Source organism: Camelina sativa, chromosome 10, assembly GCF_000633955.1.
Source record: "Camelina sativa cultivar DH55 chromosome 10, Cs, whole genome shotgun sequence".
NCBI lineage: Eukaryota > Viridiplantae > Streptophyta > Magnoliopsida > Brassicales > Brassicaceae > Camelina > Camelina sativa.
Genome location: NC_025694.1, coordinates 22,761,136 through 22,774,481, shown reverse-complemented (window position 1 = coordinate 22,774,481; position 13,346 = coordinate 22,761,136). Strand labels below are relative to the sequence as shown.

At 35.2% G+C, this 13,346-nt stretch overlaps 1 protein-coding gene across 1 annotated transcript; it reads left to right on the top strand.

Moving 5' to 3' along the window:
• On the top strand, positions 2,832 to 5,634 carry LOC109126896. Its single transcript, XM_019230798.1, has 2 exons — positions 2,832 to 2,855; positions 2,938 to 5,634. Exons 1-2 carry the CDS (start codon positions 2,832 to 2,834, stop codon positions 5,632 to 5,634), a joined length of 2,721 nt encoding a protein of 906 aa, XP_019086343.1.

Below are 13,346 nucleotides of genomic sequence, written 5' to 3'. Positions count from 1 at the left end.
TACAAACTATATGTTATTCAATCATTGATTCTATAAAGTCTAATGAATTTCAATGTTATTTAAATAATGATTTAAAAATAAGTTATATATATATATATATGTGAAAAATTAAGAATATGATAATAGTTTTTTAGTAATTAGTTTTCTTTCAATTTTTCTTCATAATGACCAAAGTAACCTTATCACACCTTCATATGAATTATCACAAAAAGAAGGAAAATAATAGATTATAATATTTAACTATAATTTCATCATTTAATTAACGAACATATGATAATATATATATATATATATATATTATTTGACATTGTATGTCAAAAAGAATGTTTATTTATCACCAAAAATACTATGACAACACTGTTCGAATTTGTCACCAAAAACAATAAAATAATGATTTATGTTAATATTTATTTGATTAACAATATTATATCGAGATAAATTACAATTTATGTGATTAATTCATATTTATCTTGTTAACTCAGTTATTACATCGTATACAAACAAAGATTGAATTACATATAATATAGTATTTATGAGGATAACTATATCATTAACATATTAACTAGTTTCTTGTAGATTCATTTTTATAGGTTAAATGCATAGATATCATGTTAAATTAGTTATCACAGTTATGCAGAATTATGAGAAAATACATAGTAGTGCATAATTACTATGATTAGTTTGGGAAAAATATTATAATAGTAGGCATATATAATTATGAACGATAATAATTATAGTATAACAATGATAAAATTAAAATTTATTTGAATATGAGTAAATGTCCACCATTACGTAATCTTTGACCGTCCACATAATCTAGTGTCATCTCACCAATTACTTGGCATCGAGGCAAGCAAAACTTTCTCACTTCAAACAGTTGGTAATCTTGATTCTACCACCATCAATTTTGCCTCACTTCAACCAGATAGACTTTACTTTCGTATCAACATATGTATCCATATTATATTATTTTGGAAAATACATAATTTTTTGTAAACAATGTAATAAATATATGGGTCATTAATTGGTTATAAAATTAAAACATTAATAATTTAGACGGGTTTAAGTTATGTATTATTTGTATACTCATCATTTACCGACTGACTTTATTATCGAATGATATCTAACTAAAATCTTTTAACTTAATTATCGATCGATTGACTTAAATTATTCATCCGTACTATATTATTTTGGAAGTACATGACTTTTTTTTAGAAAAGATATTAAATATATGGGTCATTAGTTGGTTATAAAATTAAAATATTAATAGTTTAGATGGGTTTAAGTTATGTATCATTTCTATACTCATCATTTACTGACTTACTTGATTATCGATTGATTAACTTAATTTATTTATCAAATAAAATATTTTGATATCTAACTTACCATATTAATTTACTACTTATTATTATAATTCACCTCTCATCTTTATATGGTTCTATTTTTCTGAAACAAAGAAATTATCATATAAGTAATTATAATGAAAATAACTTTATTTAAGGATATATCATAATTTGGATTTTAAATGAATATAAATTGTTCAATCTATAAAATATTCAAGTTTTAGTAATATTATTCTTTTAAAAATATCTATTCAACTAAAATTTTAACTAAGTAACGAGTCAAAATTTGAATATTGAAATTCAATTTCCGATATATCTTTTGTTGAATTGTATAATTTTATATTTAAATAATTTAGTTTGAAATATTTCAAAGTTTAATTTGATATTTTTAAGAATTTCATAAATATTTAAAAGTTTAATTTGATAGATCAAAAAGTTAAAAATTATAAACACTCTAATTTGATTTATTATAGCACGGTCAGTAATATGTTAATATAATATGAAAGAATTTCAAGAAACCAAGTACATTAAAACAAAAAGTATACCATATATTAAATTACTTATAATATAACATAACGCTTTTAAAAAACCAAATTTACAAAATTATGTCTTAAAATGACATTTAATTCATGTTGTAGAACATATCTTATTGAAATAAGTTCACATTCATAAACTAATACAAATAAAATTTAACTTTATGCTATAGCACAAATTGTGTTTTCCATATCAGTTCCTTCTCTACAGAGATTATCCTTCACTAAAGAACAAGGCTTCTATCATGATGATGACGCCATTGTCGAGATCACTGCTCCTTCGCTGAAGTACTATCGCATAGGTAGTTTCAGTTCTATTGTGGATATGCCTAAATTGGTGGAGGCAGATGTTAAAGTTAACCTGACAAAAAATGAGAAGTTTCCGAGAGTTGTTTCTTTAGTTGAACATCTTTCGCTAGATTTGTATCCTTCAATGGTAACATATCTTCTTTCTATTGAGTTATAATGATATAAGTTTATACAGTGTATTAGTATAACGTGTATAAATACTCCTTGTACACTTTACTGATCATTAATGAGAAATATATTTTACACATCAAAGTTAATATGGTATCAGAGCAAAATCTTTTTCTCATTCTTTCTTCCGCATAACAAACTTTTTCAAACGCCATTGATGATGATTCTGAGCTTCCTTTTTGATATTCTTTACGATTCGAGCTCTCTTTTCTTCGATTGAGCTACGTTTCGCTCTTCCATTGCTTTTTTCTTTGACCTCTCGGAGTTCCGATTTCATCGTTCTGTTTTGATTGGGTCTCCGATGAGTGCTTCAATTTCTCAGATCTTCTCTTCCTTTGTTGCGAATCTTGTTGTGATCGTGTTAGTTTTGTGCTCGTCTTTAATTACCCGAATTGTTTTGGGGTTATTTGCTTTCCTCTCGTTTGATTAAGCTTGGGTTGTTGCCATCTATCGCACAATCTTGATTTCATTCTGAATCATGGTTCCACCGATTACGAATCAGGTACCGATGTCTCCGACGGATCAATATGAGAATCCATTCTTCTTACATAGCTTCGATCATGTTGGGATGAGTATTGAATCAGAAGTTGAACTCCATTCAGCAAGGATCATTGGATGTTACTTCTTATTATACTCTCTTAGTGACTTTATGGGAGGAGTACAAGAATTCTGTTGAGTTACCAGTCTGTACTTGTAGAAAATGTGAGTGCAATGCAGCTGCTTTATGGGAGAAGTTACAGGAACGAGGTCGAGTGACAAAATTCCTGATGGGGCTTAATGCGTCTTATGAAGCTACTCGAAGACATATCCTCATGTTGAAACCTATACCAAGCATCGAGGAAGCTTTCAACATGGTGACTTCTGATGAAAGACAGAAGACCATTCTGCCAAAGCCTGATAGTATGATTTTTCAGACCTCTGCTCCTGCTCCTGCTCCTGCACAAGATAATGTCGCTTATGCTGCTATTCAGAACAGTTATCGTCCTAGGGGCTCTCGACCTATCTGTACTCACTGCGGTCACACTGGACATGTGATTCAAAAATGCTTTAAGTTGCATGGTTATCCACCGGGTTATATACCAGGATTCAAGAGCACCTTTGCTAACTATCCGGGGAGTCATCGTCCTTCTGCACCAGCTGCTCAATCTCGTGGACAATCTTCCATTACTCCTCATCCTCAGACTCATGCTGTTGCTAATGTCGTCACGGAGCAGATTCCATCTTACTCGCAGTCCACTCCTGCTAATACTGCCAATTTTGACGTTAGCACTCTTACTGGTGATCAGATACAATCTCTCCTTCAACAGTTGAATGCTCAGGTTAAAACTTCAGAAGGTCCAGTTTCATCTTCTCAAGCCTCGTCTATTACAGAACATGGTGCTATGGCTATACAATCTACTTCTGGTAACACTTTCTCTTTTCCTTCTTCCTCCTTACGTTTTGAGAATGACTGCCTTACCTTTCAACATCAATGCTTATCCTCTCTATCTAAACACATTCCTCATGGTAGCTGGATTATAGATACTGGAGCAACTAGTCATGTTTACTCTGATTTGGCCTTTTTTAGTGAAACAGTTACCGTCTTAGGAGTTACAGTCTCATTACCGAATGAGGCTAAGGTGGATATAAAACATTGTGGGACAGTTAAACTGACAAATACTCTCATTTTACATAATGTTCTGCATGTGCCATCTTTCACATTCAATCTCATTTCTATTAGCTGTCTTTTGCAGCATAATCATGGCTCTGCTCACTTTTTTCCTGATCATTGTTATCTTCAGGAGTCTATTCAGGGCTTGATGATTGGTAGAGGCTTTTTGTTGCATAACCTTTACGTCCTTCAGCATGATTCATCGTCTGTTTCTATCACTCCGTCATCGTCATCTGCATCTGCATCACCATCTGCATCTACTCATTTCACTGGATCCTTGGAAGTCGACGGACATCTTTGGCATCAACGCCTTGGATATCCCTCTCATGACAAGTTAAAGCTTCTTACTGGTATTTTACCTTCTTCTGATCTTAGGCATGTCACCCCTTGTGATGTCTGTCTGTTAGCCAAACAGAAACGTCTTCCTTACATTTCAAATAATCACTTATCACCTTTTCCTTTTGACTTAGTTCATCTAGACATTTGGGGGCCTTTTTCCATTGAATCTGTAGAAGGTTTTAGATATTTTCTCACCATAGTTGATGATTGTACTAGAGCTACTTGGGTTTACCTATTAAGAAATAAAAGTGATGTTACTTCTATATTTCCAGCTTTTATACAGTATGTCTTTACTCAATATAAAAAGAAAATTAAGAAAATTAGGACAGATAATGCTCCTGAACTTGCTTCCACTGATCTTGTTAAGACTCATGGCATGATTCACCAGTTTTCATGTGCTTATACACCTCAACAAAACTCTATTGTAGAACGTAAGCATCAACATCTTCTTAACGTTACTAGAGCTCTTTTCTTTCAATCTCATGTTCCTCTTGCATATTGGACAGATTGTCTTCTTACTGCTGTTTTCCTTATCAATATAACTCCTTCACCCTTAATGCTTAATCGCACTCCTTATGAACTCCTTAACGTTAAGAAACCGGATTATACCTTTTTACGAACTTTTGGCTGTCTGTGTTATGTCTCTACGAACTCTAAAGATAGACATAAATTTAGTTCTCGCGCTGATAAATGTGTGTTTTTAGGCTATTCTTTTGGTTACAAAGGTTACAAAGTTCTTCATTTAGATAGTAATGTGGTCTCTATTTCTCGTAATTTTGTCTTTCATGAGACTATTTTCCCTTTTGTTGAAACTCGATTGAATACTAGTGTTCATGATCCTTTTGACATGTCCATTTTACCATTAGATATTCCTCACAATATAGACTATTTTCATCATCCTGTTCCTCATACATCTAGTACATCTCATGCTTCTACATCTGATGCATCACATAATACCACCAATAGTAATCCTACTGGTGCCCCATCGGTTGTTGGGACTGTACCTGCTGAGACAACCATTGTTTCACCATCAAATGTCAGACCAAGGCGATCTTCTAGAGAACTAGTTTATCTTTCTGACTATCACTGTTCTCTTAACCAAATCTCTTCTTCCTCTTCATTATCCACTCTTTCCACTTCCCCTAAAAAACTTACCACTCCTTATCCTTTATCTTCATACCTTTCTGATTCTAACCTCAAACCATCCTACAAATCGTATATTCTTTCTGTTACTCGCGAGACAGAACCTAAAATTTTTAAAGAAGCTATAGCATCTCTGAAGTGGACGTAGGCTATGAATGTGGAATTGGGCAACATGGAGCGTACCAAGACTTTCGATGTTATGTCACTACCACCAGGTAAGAATGTGGTGGGGTGTAAATGGGTATATACAATAAAATACCATGCAGATGGTTCTGTTGAACGATATAAGGCTCGTTTGGTAGCTAAGGGCTTCACACAACAGGAGGGTGTTGATTATTTTGATACTTTCTCACCTATTGCTAGACTTGCTAGTGTGAATTTTCTTCTAGATTTGGCTGCTAAGAAGGGTTGGAGCCTTACTCAAATGGGTGTTACAAGTGCTTTTTTGCACAGTGAGCTTGATGAGGAGATATATATGAGTCTTCCTCAGGGATACACACCATCTTCGGGCACATTACCACCAAATGCAGTCTGCAAATTGAACAAGTCCATCTATGGCTTGAAACAGGCGTCTAGACAGTAGTATCAATGTTTTTTGAAAGCTCTACTGGATGATGGGTTTTCTCAATCTTATGCTGACAATACCTTATTCGTCAAAGAACAAGGTACCTCGTATATCGCTCTCATTGTCTATGTAGATGACATTTTGATTGCGAGTAACAGTGACGAAGTTGTGGCTTCGGTTAAGTCTTGTCTTTCCAAGCAGTTCAAGATAAAAGATCTAGGTCCAGCAAAAAAAATTCTAGGCTTAGAGATAGCTAGAAATGCTGGTGGTATCTCTGTTTGTCAGAGGAAGTATTGCTTAGATCTGTTGGCAGACTCTGGCTTGTTAGGATGCAAACCAAACTCAGTTCCTATGGATCCTAAAGTTGAACTCACCAAGGAAACAAACGTTTTGTTATCAGATGACCGGCCTTACAGAGAGTTGATTGGGAGGTTGCTATATTTGTGCATCACAAGACCGGATATCACTTTCGCAGTGAACAAGCTGAGTCAATTTCTCTCGTGTCCTACGGATGTACACTTCCAGGATGCTCGCAATGTTCTCAAATATCTGAAGATTAGTCTGGGACAAGGTCTTTTCTACTCTGCATCTTCCGAAATTTGTCTAAATGGATTTGCAGATGCGGATTGGGGAACCTGCAAGGATTCACGACGATCAATTACTGGTATATGCATCTTCCTTGGTACTTCACTTATCTCTTGGAAGTCGAAGAAACAGGATATAGTGAGTTCAAGTAGCACTGAGGCAGAATATTGGAGCATGGCTCAAACAACAAAGGAGCTTCTTTGGTTCCGACAAATTCTGAAGGATCTCCGTATCACACCTGTAGCACAAACCAAGTTGTTTTGTGACAACAAATCAGCTCTTCACATTGCAAGCAACGGCGTCTTTCACGAGCGGACGAAGCATGTCGAGATTGACTGTCACACCACACGAGATCAAGTTAAGAATGGCTTTCTCAAGCTTTTTCATATGAGCTCGGAGAATCAATTGGTGGATATCCTCACAAAACCCCTCCATCCTGGTCCATTTCATCATCTACTTCAGCGAATGTCCATTTCAAGCCTTTATGCATCACAAGGATTATCGGCTTGAGGGGGTTATATTGAGTTATTATGATATAAGTTTATATAGTGTATTAGTATAACGGGTCTCCTTTAGCTTCCTATACTACTACACTTGTATAGAGTATAAATACTCCTTGTACACTTTACTGATCATTAATGAGAAATATATTTTACACATCAAAGTTAATACTTTCTTCTCCCACAAGCTAGATATTGTGTTTTCTTTGAAGATAACACTAGGGATATAACCTTGTTTTTGAGTGCAGGCTTTTCACCTTTATTGATAGATTCATCTCCAAGCAACTTCTTCATCTGGAATTAGACATTTACGACAACTTTAGGTCGAAACTACTTATGAGTTTGCTGAAATATTTCCCTAATTTATGAGCTCTCAAGCTCATACGTGTAAGCTCACAATTTCCATTTCTTAGAATAATCTGTTTTGAGAGCTTTCGATGAATTGATCTGATACCATAAACTAATACAATGTATTCATGTTGAATTACTCAGCAACATCCCAACTATATTGTCGAGGATCAACTGTGTCCAGTATCCGAACCAATTGCTTGAGTTTCCATCTGGCGACTTTTCAGTGGGTAGGCTACGCAGGAACATTTAAAGAAATAGAAGCTGAAGCTTACGTTCTGAAATACATTCAAGAGGCACGAAGAATGATCTCATTACGGTTAAGGAGTTGGAATCTATGTCTAAGGCTTCAACCATACATATCTTGGAATTGAACTTTAGCAAGAGATAATATTATTATTCGAATCTGAATTTGCATTAGAATTAGTAAATTTTTTCCCTTTTTTGTTATCAGCATTTCGATTGTAGAACTATGGAACAAATGAGTTTATTTTCTTGCAAACTCTTTTTTTTTTCCCTTTTATATAAAAGCTGACTTGGTTAACCCCAATAGTAGAAACGCATCAGAGTGATACTGGATAGGAAAATTAGAAACTAAAACAATGGTTATATCTTTTATTGATATTACTGGAAGATTACATCATTGACGTGAATGATCACATCTTATTTTCCAAAACCAAAATATATATCAGTAATATTTTTGACCTCCCTAAACATGTTGTCTGGGTCCAGTGAGTAGACACGCAAATCTCATCATGACACGAAATAATAGATTTCCATTCCACAATTTGGGCATACATCCACTTGGAAGCTGAATAAACGCTTTGCAACAGGGACCGTTCCAGCCGAGAGAAATTCCTCTTCTCAGCCCACCAGCTGCTTCAAAACTAGCTTCCACACCCTTTGCCGCTTGGACATAGTCTATGGACTGTTGTAACTCTTTTGGATCTTCTTCTTTCATCACCATCTCCTTTTTGTTTTCTTTGTTGTTTGAATTTGATATTCGACTAGCCAAAGAAGAAGACATGATTATCAAGCAAAGAAGATAATGGCAACAACAATTGAGATTTTTTGAGCCATTGCTGATAATGAAAGTGTATATAAATTTGTTTTGAGTGTTGAGAGAATGATTTTTCTTTGTGAAATTGTGTTTAAAATAATTTTAAAGAGGGTTAATTTATACTAGTAGAGTGTGTGTGAGGTATAAACGAACCCTTGATTTTTAGGAGTATTTAATGTCTACAAAAACATTATGAAGTTTTTATTTATTTTAAACTCGGTTTTAGGTAATAGATTGATTTATACTTTACTTATTTTCGTTCACTCAAATCATGAAATTATGCAATTTTTGGATCTCGTGATTAGAGCGCCTGGCTCCTCTAATTGGGGGACTCATCAAATCTCTTGGAAATAGGAAATTCGTATAGCATGATTTAAGCTTAATAATTGATATGGAAGAAATGATGTCGTAAAACTAAAATGTCATTGTGGATATATATAGCTAAAACTTACCAAACCTAGTATCTTCTAGGAGGTGGTAAGACCTAACCAACATTGAATTCAAAACTCTTTCTTTGATTTACGATTCGGTTTTTACTGAAGTTTTCCTTTCGAATAAAAGTTGTTTATACATTCGCCTTTTATGAGCTAAGCAAAAAAAGCACTTGAGCCGTTAATATGTGCTAATCTCAAACAATAACATATAGGAAGGATTGTAGATTTTGTAATAAACGACAGGTGCTGGTGTACCCAAGAAAAGTCTGTGTAGATATGTTGGAAATTTAAGTGTAAAACAAACGGTTGCTTTATGAACCAAAGCAACTGTTCGGGTTATGGTTATATTACAAACGTATAGTTGCAAAGCGTACGAACACAACTTTATGAAACCTATAAAACTCTGTTCCTCCGCACAAAAACAAAGTACGAAAAACAGAGAGGAGAGAAGAAATTCACAACATCAAAGACAGAAACTCTTTGGTGAAAACACAAAACAAAACATTGAAACTCTATTTGTTTCTCTTGGATCTTAGCCTAGAACAAGAGAGAAACTTTGATGGTCGTATCCTGAGAGAAATTTTGTGTAACCCAAAGCTTTTGATAAGGGTCACAATACTCTTTAAGGAAAGTGCTCTTGTGCGTGATTCAATCATTATCCAAGTTCACCGTACGAGAGTTACACCGCAAATACAACATTCTTAAAGAGTATTTTCTGGTGAACTATGACGAGTGCATCGGTGTGTGAGATGACTTCAAAGTTTGGGAAGTTGGACAAGTTTGAAGGAGTAGACTTTCAAAGATGGCAAAAGAAGATGCATTTCCTTCTCACCACACTCAATGTGGTGTATGTTCTAAGCATGCCAATGCCTACCGTGATGGAGGATGCGGAGAAGGAATCTGTGGAGGAGACAAGGAAGCAACTTAAGTGGGAGAACGATGACTACATATGTTGCGGCCACATTCTTAACGGTATGTCTGATCCTCTCTTTGATGTCTATCAAAATGTCGAATACGCAAAGGAACTCTGGGATGCGTTGGAATCAAAGTACATGGCTGAGGATGCTTCTAGTAAGAAGTTCCTTGTTAGTAATTTTAATAATTACAAGATGTCTCATTCAAGGCCTGTTATGGAGCAATACAATGAGTTGCTTCGCATCCTAGGGCAATTCGCTCAACACGACATGAAGATGGATGAATCCATCTCAGTGTCGAGTATCATCGACAAGTTGCTGCCTTCATGGAAAGATTTTAGGCGCATGTTAAAACACAAGATGGAAGAGTTGTCTCTTGTACAACTTGGTAGCCATTTGCGCATAGAGGAATCTCTAAGGGTGCAAGAGGGTGTAAAACCGAAAGAGGCTGAACCTTCTTCAATCAATATGATGGAGGAAGGTGGGAGTTCTAAGATGAAGAATAAAGGGAAGAAGCGTCCCTTTAATGACAACACTTCCGGTGGACCTAACAAAAAGCTTAAGAGCGTTTGTTGGTTTTGTAAAAAGCCGGGTCACTTTAGACGTGATTGTCGAGCTGCAAAGCATAAGAACAGAATGGGACAAAACCATTCAGGGTAAGGGTCTAAGGACCAAGGCCAAATCACTCATCAAGGTCAGAATCTTGTCAATGATTCACATTCACATGTGTATTATGTATCAAACATTTCTGAGGCATTTTATATGCAGGATGATGGAGTGATGTGGTGGATTGACTCGGGTGCAACTACACATGTTTGCAATGATTGTGGCTCGTTCAAGACATATGAACTAGTTCAAGATGGCTCTATACTTCATATGGGCAACGAGTCAACCGCTCCTATCCTAGGCCGTGGAAAAGTGGTGTTGGAGTTTAGTTCCGGGAAATCTATTGATCTCAATAATGTACTTCATGTACCTGGAATTAGGAAGAACTTAGTCTCTGGTAGTGTTTTAAATAAGTGTGGTTATAAACAAGTGTATGAGTCGGATAAGTATGTTTTATCTAAAGCTGGAGTCTTTGTTGGATTTGGATATTTTTGTAATGGCATGTTTATGCTTAATATTAATAAAGTTGTTTGTTCTATTTACATGGTATGTTCTAGCAAAAATGATTCTTCTCTATGGCATTTAAGATTAGGTCATGTGCACTATAAAAGAATGATTGATATGTCTAAAGAAGGATTGATTCCTAATTTTGACATGAATTTAGAGAAGTGCAGTACTTGTATGTTGACTAAGATAGTTAGAAAACCTTTTAAAAGTATTGAAAGGAATTCTAAGGTGCTAGAACTTGTACATAGTGATCTATGTGATTTGCATGCTACACCATCTTTAGGGAACAAAAATTATTTCATCACTTTCATAGATGATCATACTCGTTTTTGTTATGTTTATCTATTACATGCTAAAGATGAAGCCCTAGCTAAATTCAAGGTTTATAAAACTGAGGTTGAATTACAACATAGTGACTTGATTAAGAAGTTACACACCGATAGAGGTGGAGAGTATTATGATCCTGTTTATTTTCAGTCTATGGGAATTATACATGAGACTACAACTCCATATATACCACAACAAAATGGTGTATCTGAGAAGAAAAATAGAGTTCTAAAAGAAATGGTTAATTCCATGTTATCTTACTCAGGATTAAGTGACGGATTTTGGGGTGAAGCCATGTTAACGGCTTGCTATTTATTAAATAGGGTTCCTAACAAAAGGAACAAGATTACCCCATATGAGCTTTGGTACAAAAAGAAACCAAACTTGAATTACCTTCGAGTTTGGGGCTATAGGGCGGTTGTTAGACTACCCCAACCAAAGATTAAAACTTTGGGAGAAAGAGGTATTGATTTCATCTTTATTGGATATGTTGAGCATTCCAAGGCTTATCGGTTCTATGTCATAGAACCTAATGATTCTATATCGGTTAACACTGTGATTGAGTCAAGAGATGCAATATTTGATGAGACACGTTTCTCATCAATACCTAGACCAAATGATCTTCTTTCTAGTTCAAGTGGAACAAAGGAAGGAGATGACACGCTCATTCCTTCTAATGCGTTACCTATGCTCCGCAAGAGCAAGCGAGGAAGAATTGAAAAATCTGTTGGTCCTGATTTTCAGCTTTATTTAGTTGAAGGATCAAGAGATGAGGTTGAATATCAATATTTATATTGTTATCATGTTGATGAGGACCCTAGAACGTTTGATGAGGCTATGCAGTCTATAGACGTTGCGTTTTGGAAAGAAGCGGTAAACGATGAGATAGACTCCATCGTAGAGAATAATACATGGATCCTAACCGATTTCCCACCTGGTTGCAAGCCTTTAGGCTGCAAGTGGATCTTTAAAAAGAAGATGAAAGTCAATGGAACAATTGACAAGTTCAAAGCTAGATTGGTTATCCAAGGCTTTAGACAAAAGGAAGGTATCGATTATTTTGATACCTATGCTCCTGTTGCTATAATATCTTCTATAAGATTATTAATTGCTTTGGCTGCTATTAATGATCTTGTGATCCACCAAATGGATGTTAAAACAGAGTTGTTTTGGAAGAAGAAGTCTATATGAATCAACCTGAAAGGTTTGTTATGCCCGGAAATGAGCAAAAGGTGTGTAAGTTAATAAAGTCATTGTATGGGCTGAAGCAAGCACCTAAACAGTGGCATCAAAGATTTGATGAGGCTATCTTATCAAATGCATTCAAGTTGAATCAAGCTGACAAGTTCTTATATAGCAAATTTGATGATTCCGGTAATGGAGTAATCATTTGCTTATATGTTGATGACATGTTGATCTTTGGTACTGACTTAAGACAAGTAGAACTTGCAAAAGAGTTCTTGTCATCAAATTTTTCCTTGAAAGACATGGGAGAGGCGGATGTGATTCTTGGAATTGGAATCAAGCGTGAGAACAAATGCCTATGTTTATCTCAGTCTCATTACATTGAAAAGGTACTTAAGAGGTTCAATTATGAGAAATGTTCTCCTGTGAACACTCCCATGGATGCGAGTGTGAAGCTTATGCCTAATACGGGAAAAGCAATTTCACAACTCGAGTACTCACAACTTATTGGCTGTTTAATGTATGCCATGACAAGTACTAGACCGGATATAGCTTATGCGGTAGGAAAGTTGAGTAGATATACTAGTAACCCTAGTACTCACCATTGCCAAGCTATTAAACGGGTGCTTAAGTACTTGAAAGGAACCATAAATTATGGTTTGTCTTATGTCGGATTTCCTTCGGTTTTAGAAGGATATTCCGATGCAAGTTGGAACTCCAATGTAGAAAGTAACTCTTCTACAAGTGGTTGGGTGTTCTTGCTTGGAGGAGGTGCCATTTCTTGGGCTTCTAGAAAACAAACTTGTATTACAAGTTCGACTATGGAATC

Bases quoted from the DNA above. Each gene is read 5' to 3' on its own strand.
- LOC109126896 (XM_019230798.1), top strand. From the start codon at position 2,832: ATGGTTCCACCGATTACGAATCAG. The intron at 2,856-2,937 runs GTACCGATGTCT...GTATTGAATCAG, and splicing joins TTCCACCGATTACGAATCAG to AAGTTGAACTCCATTCAGCA.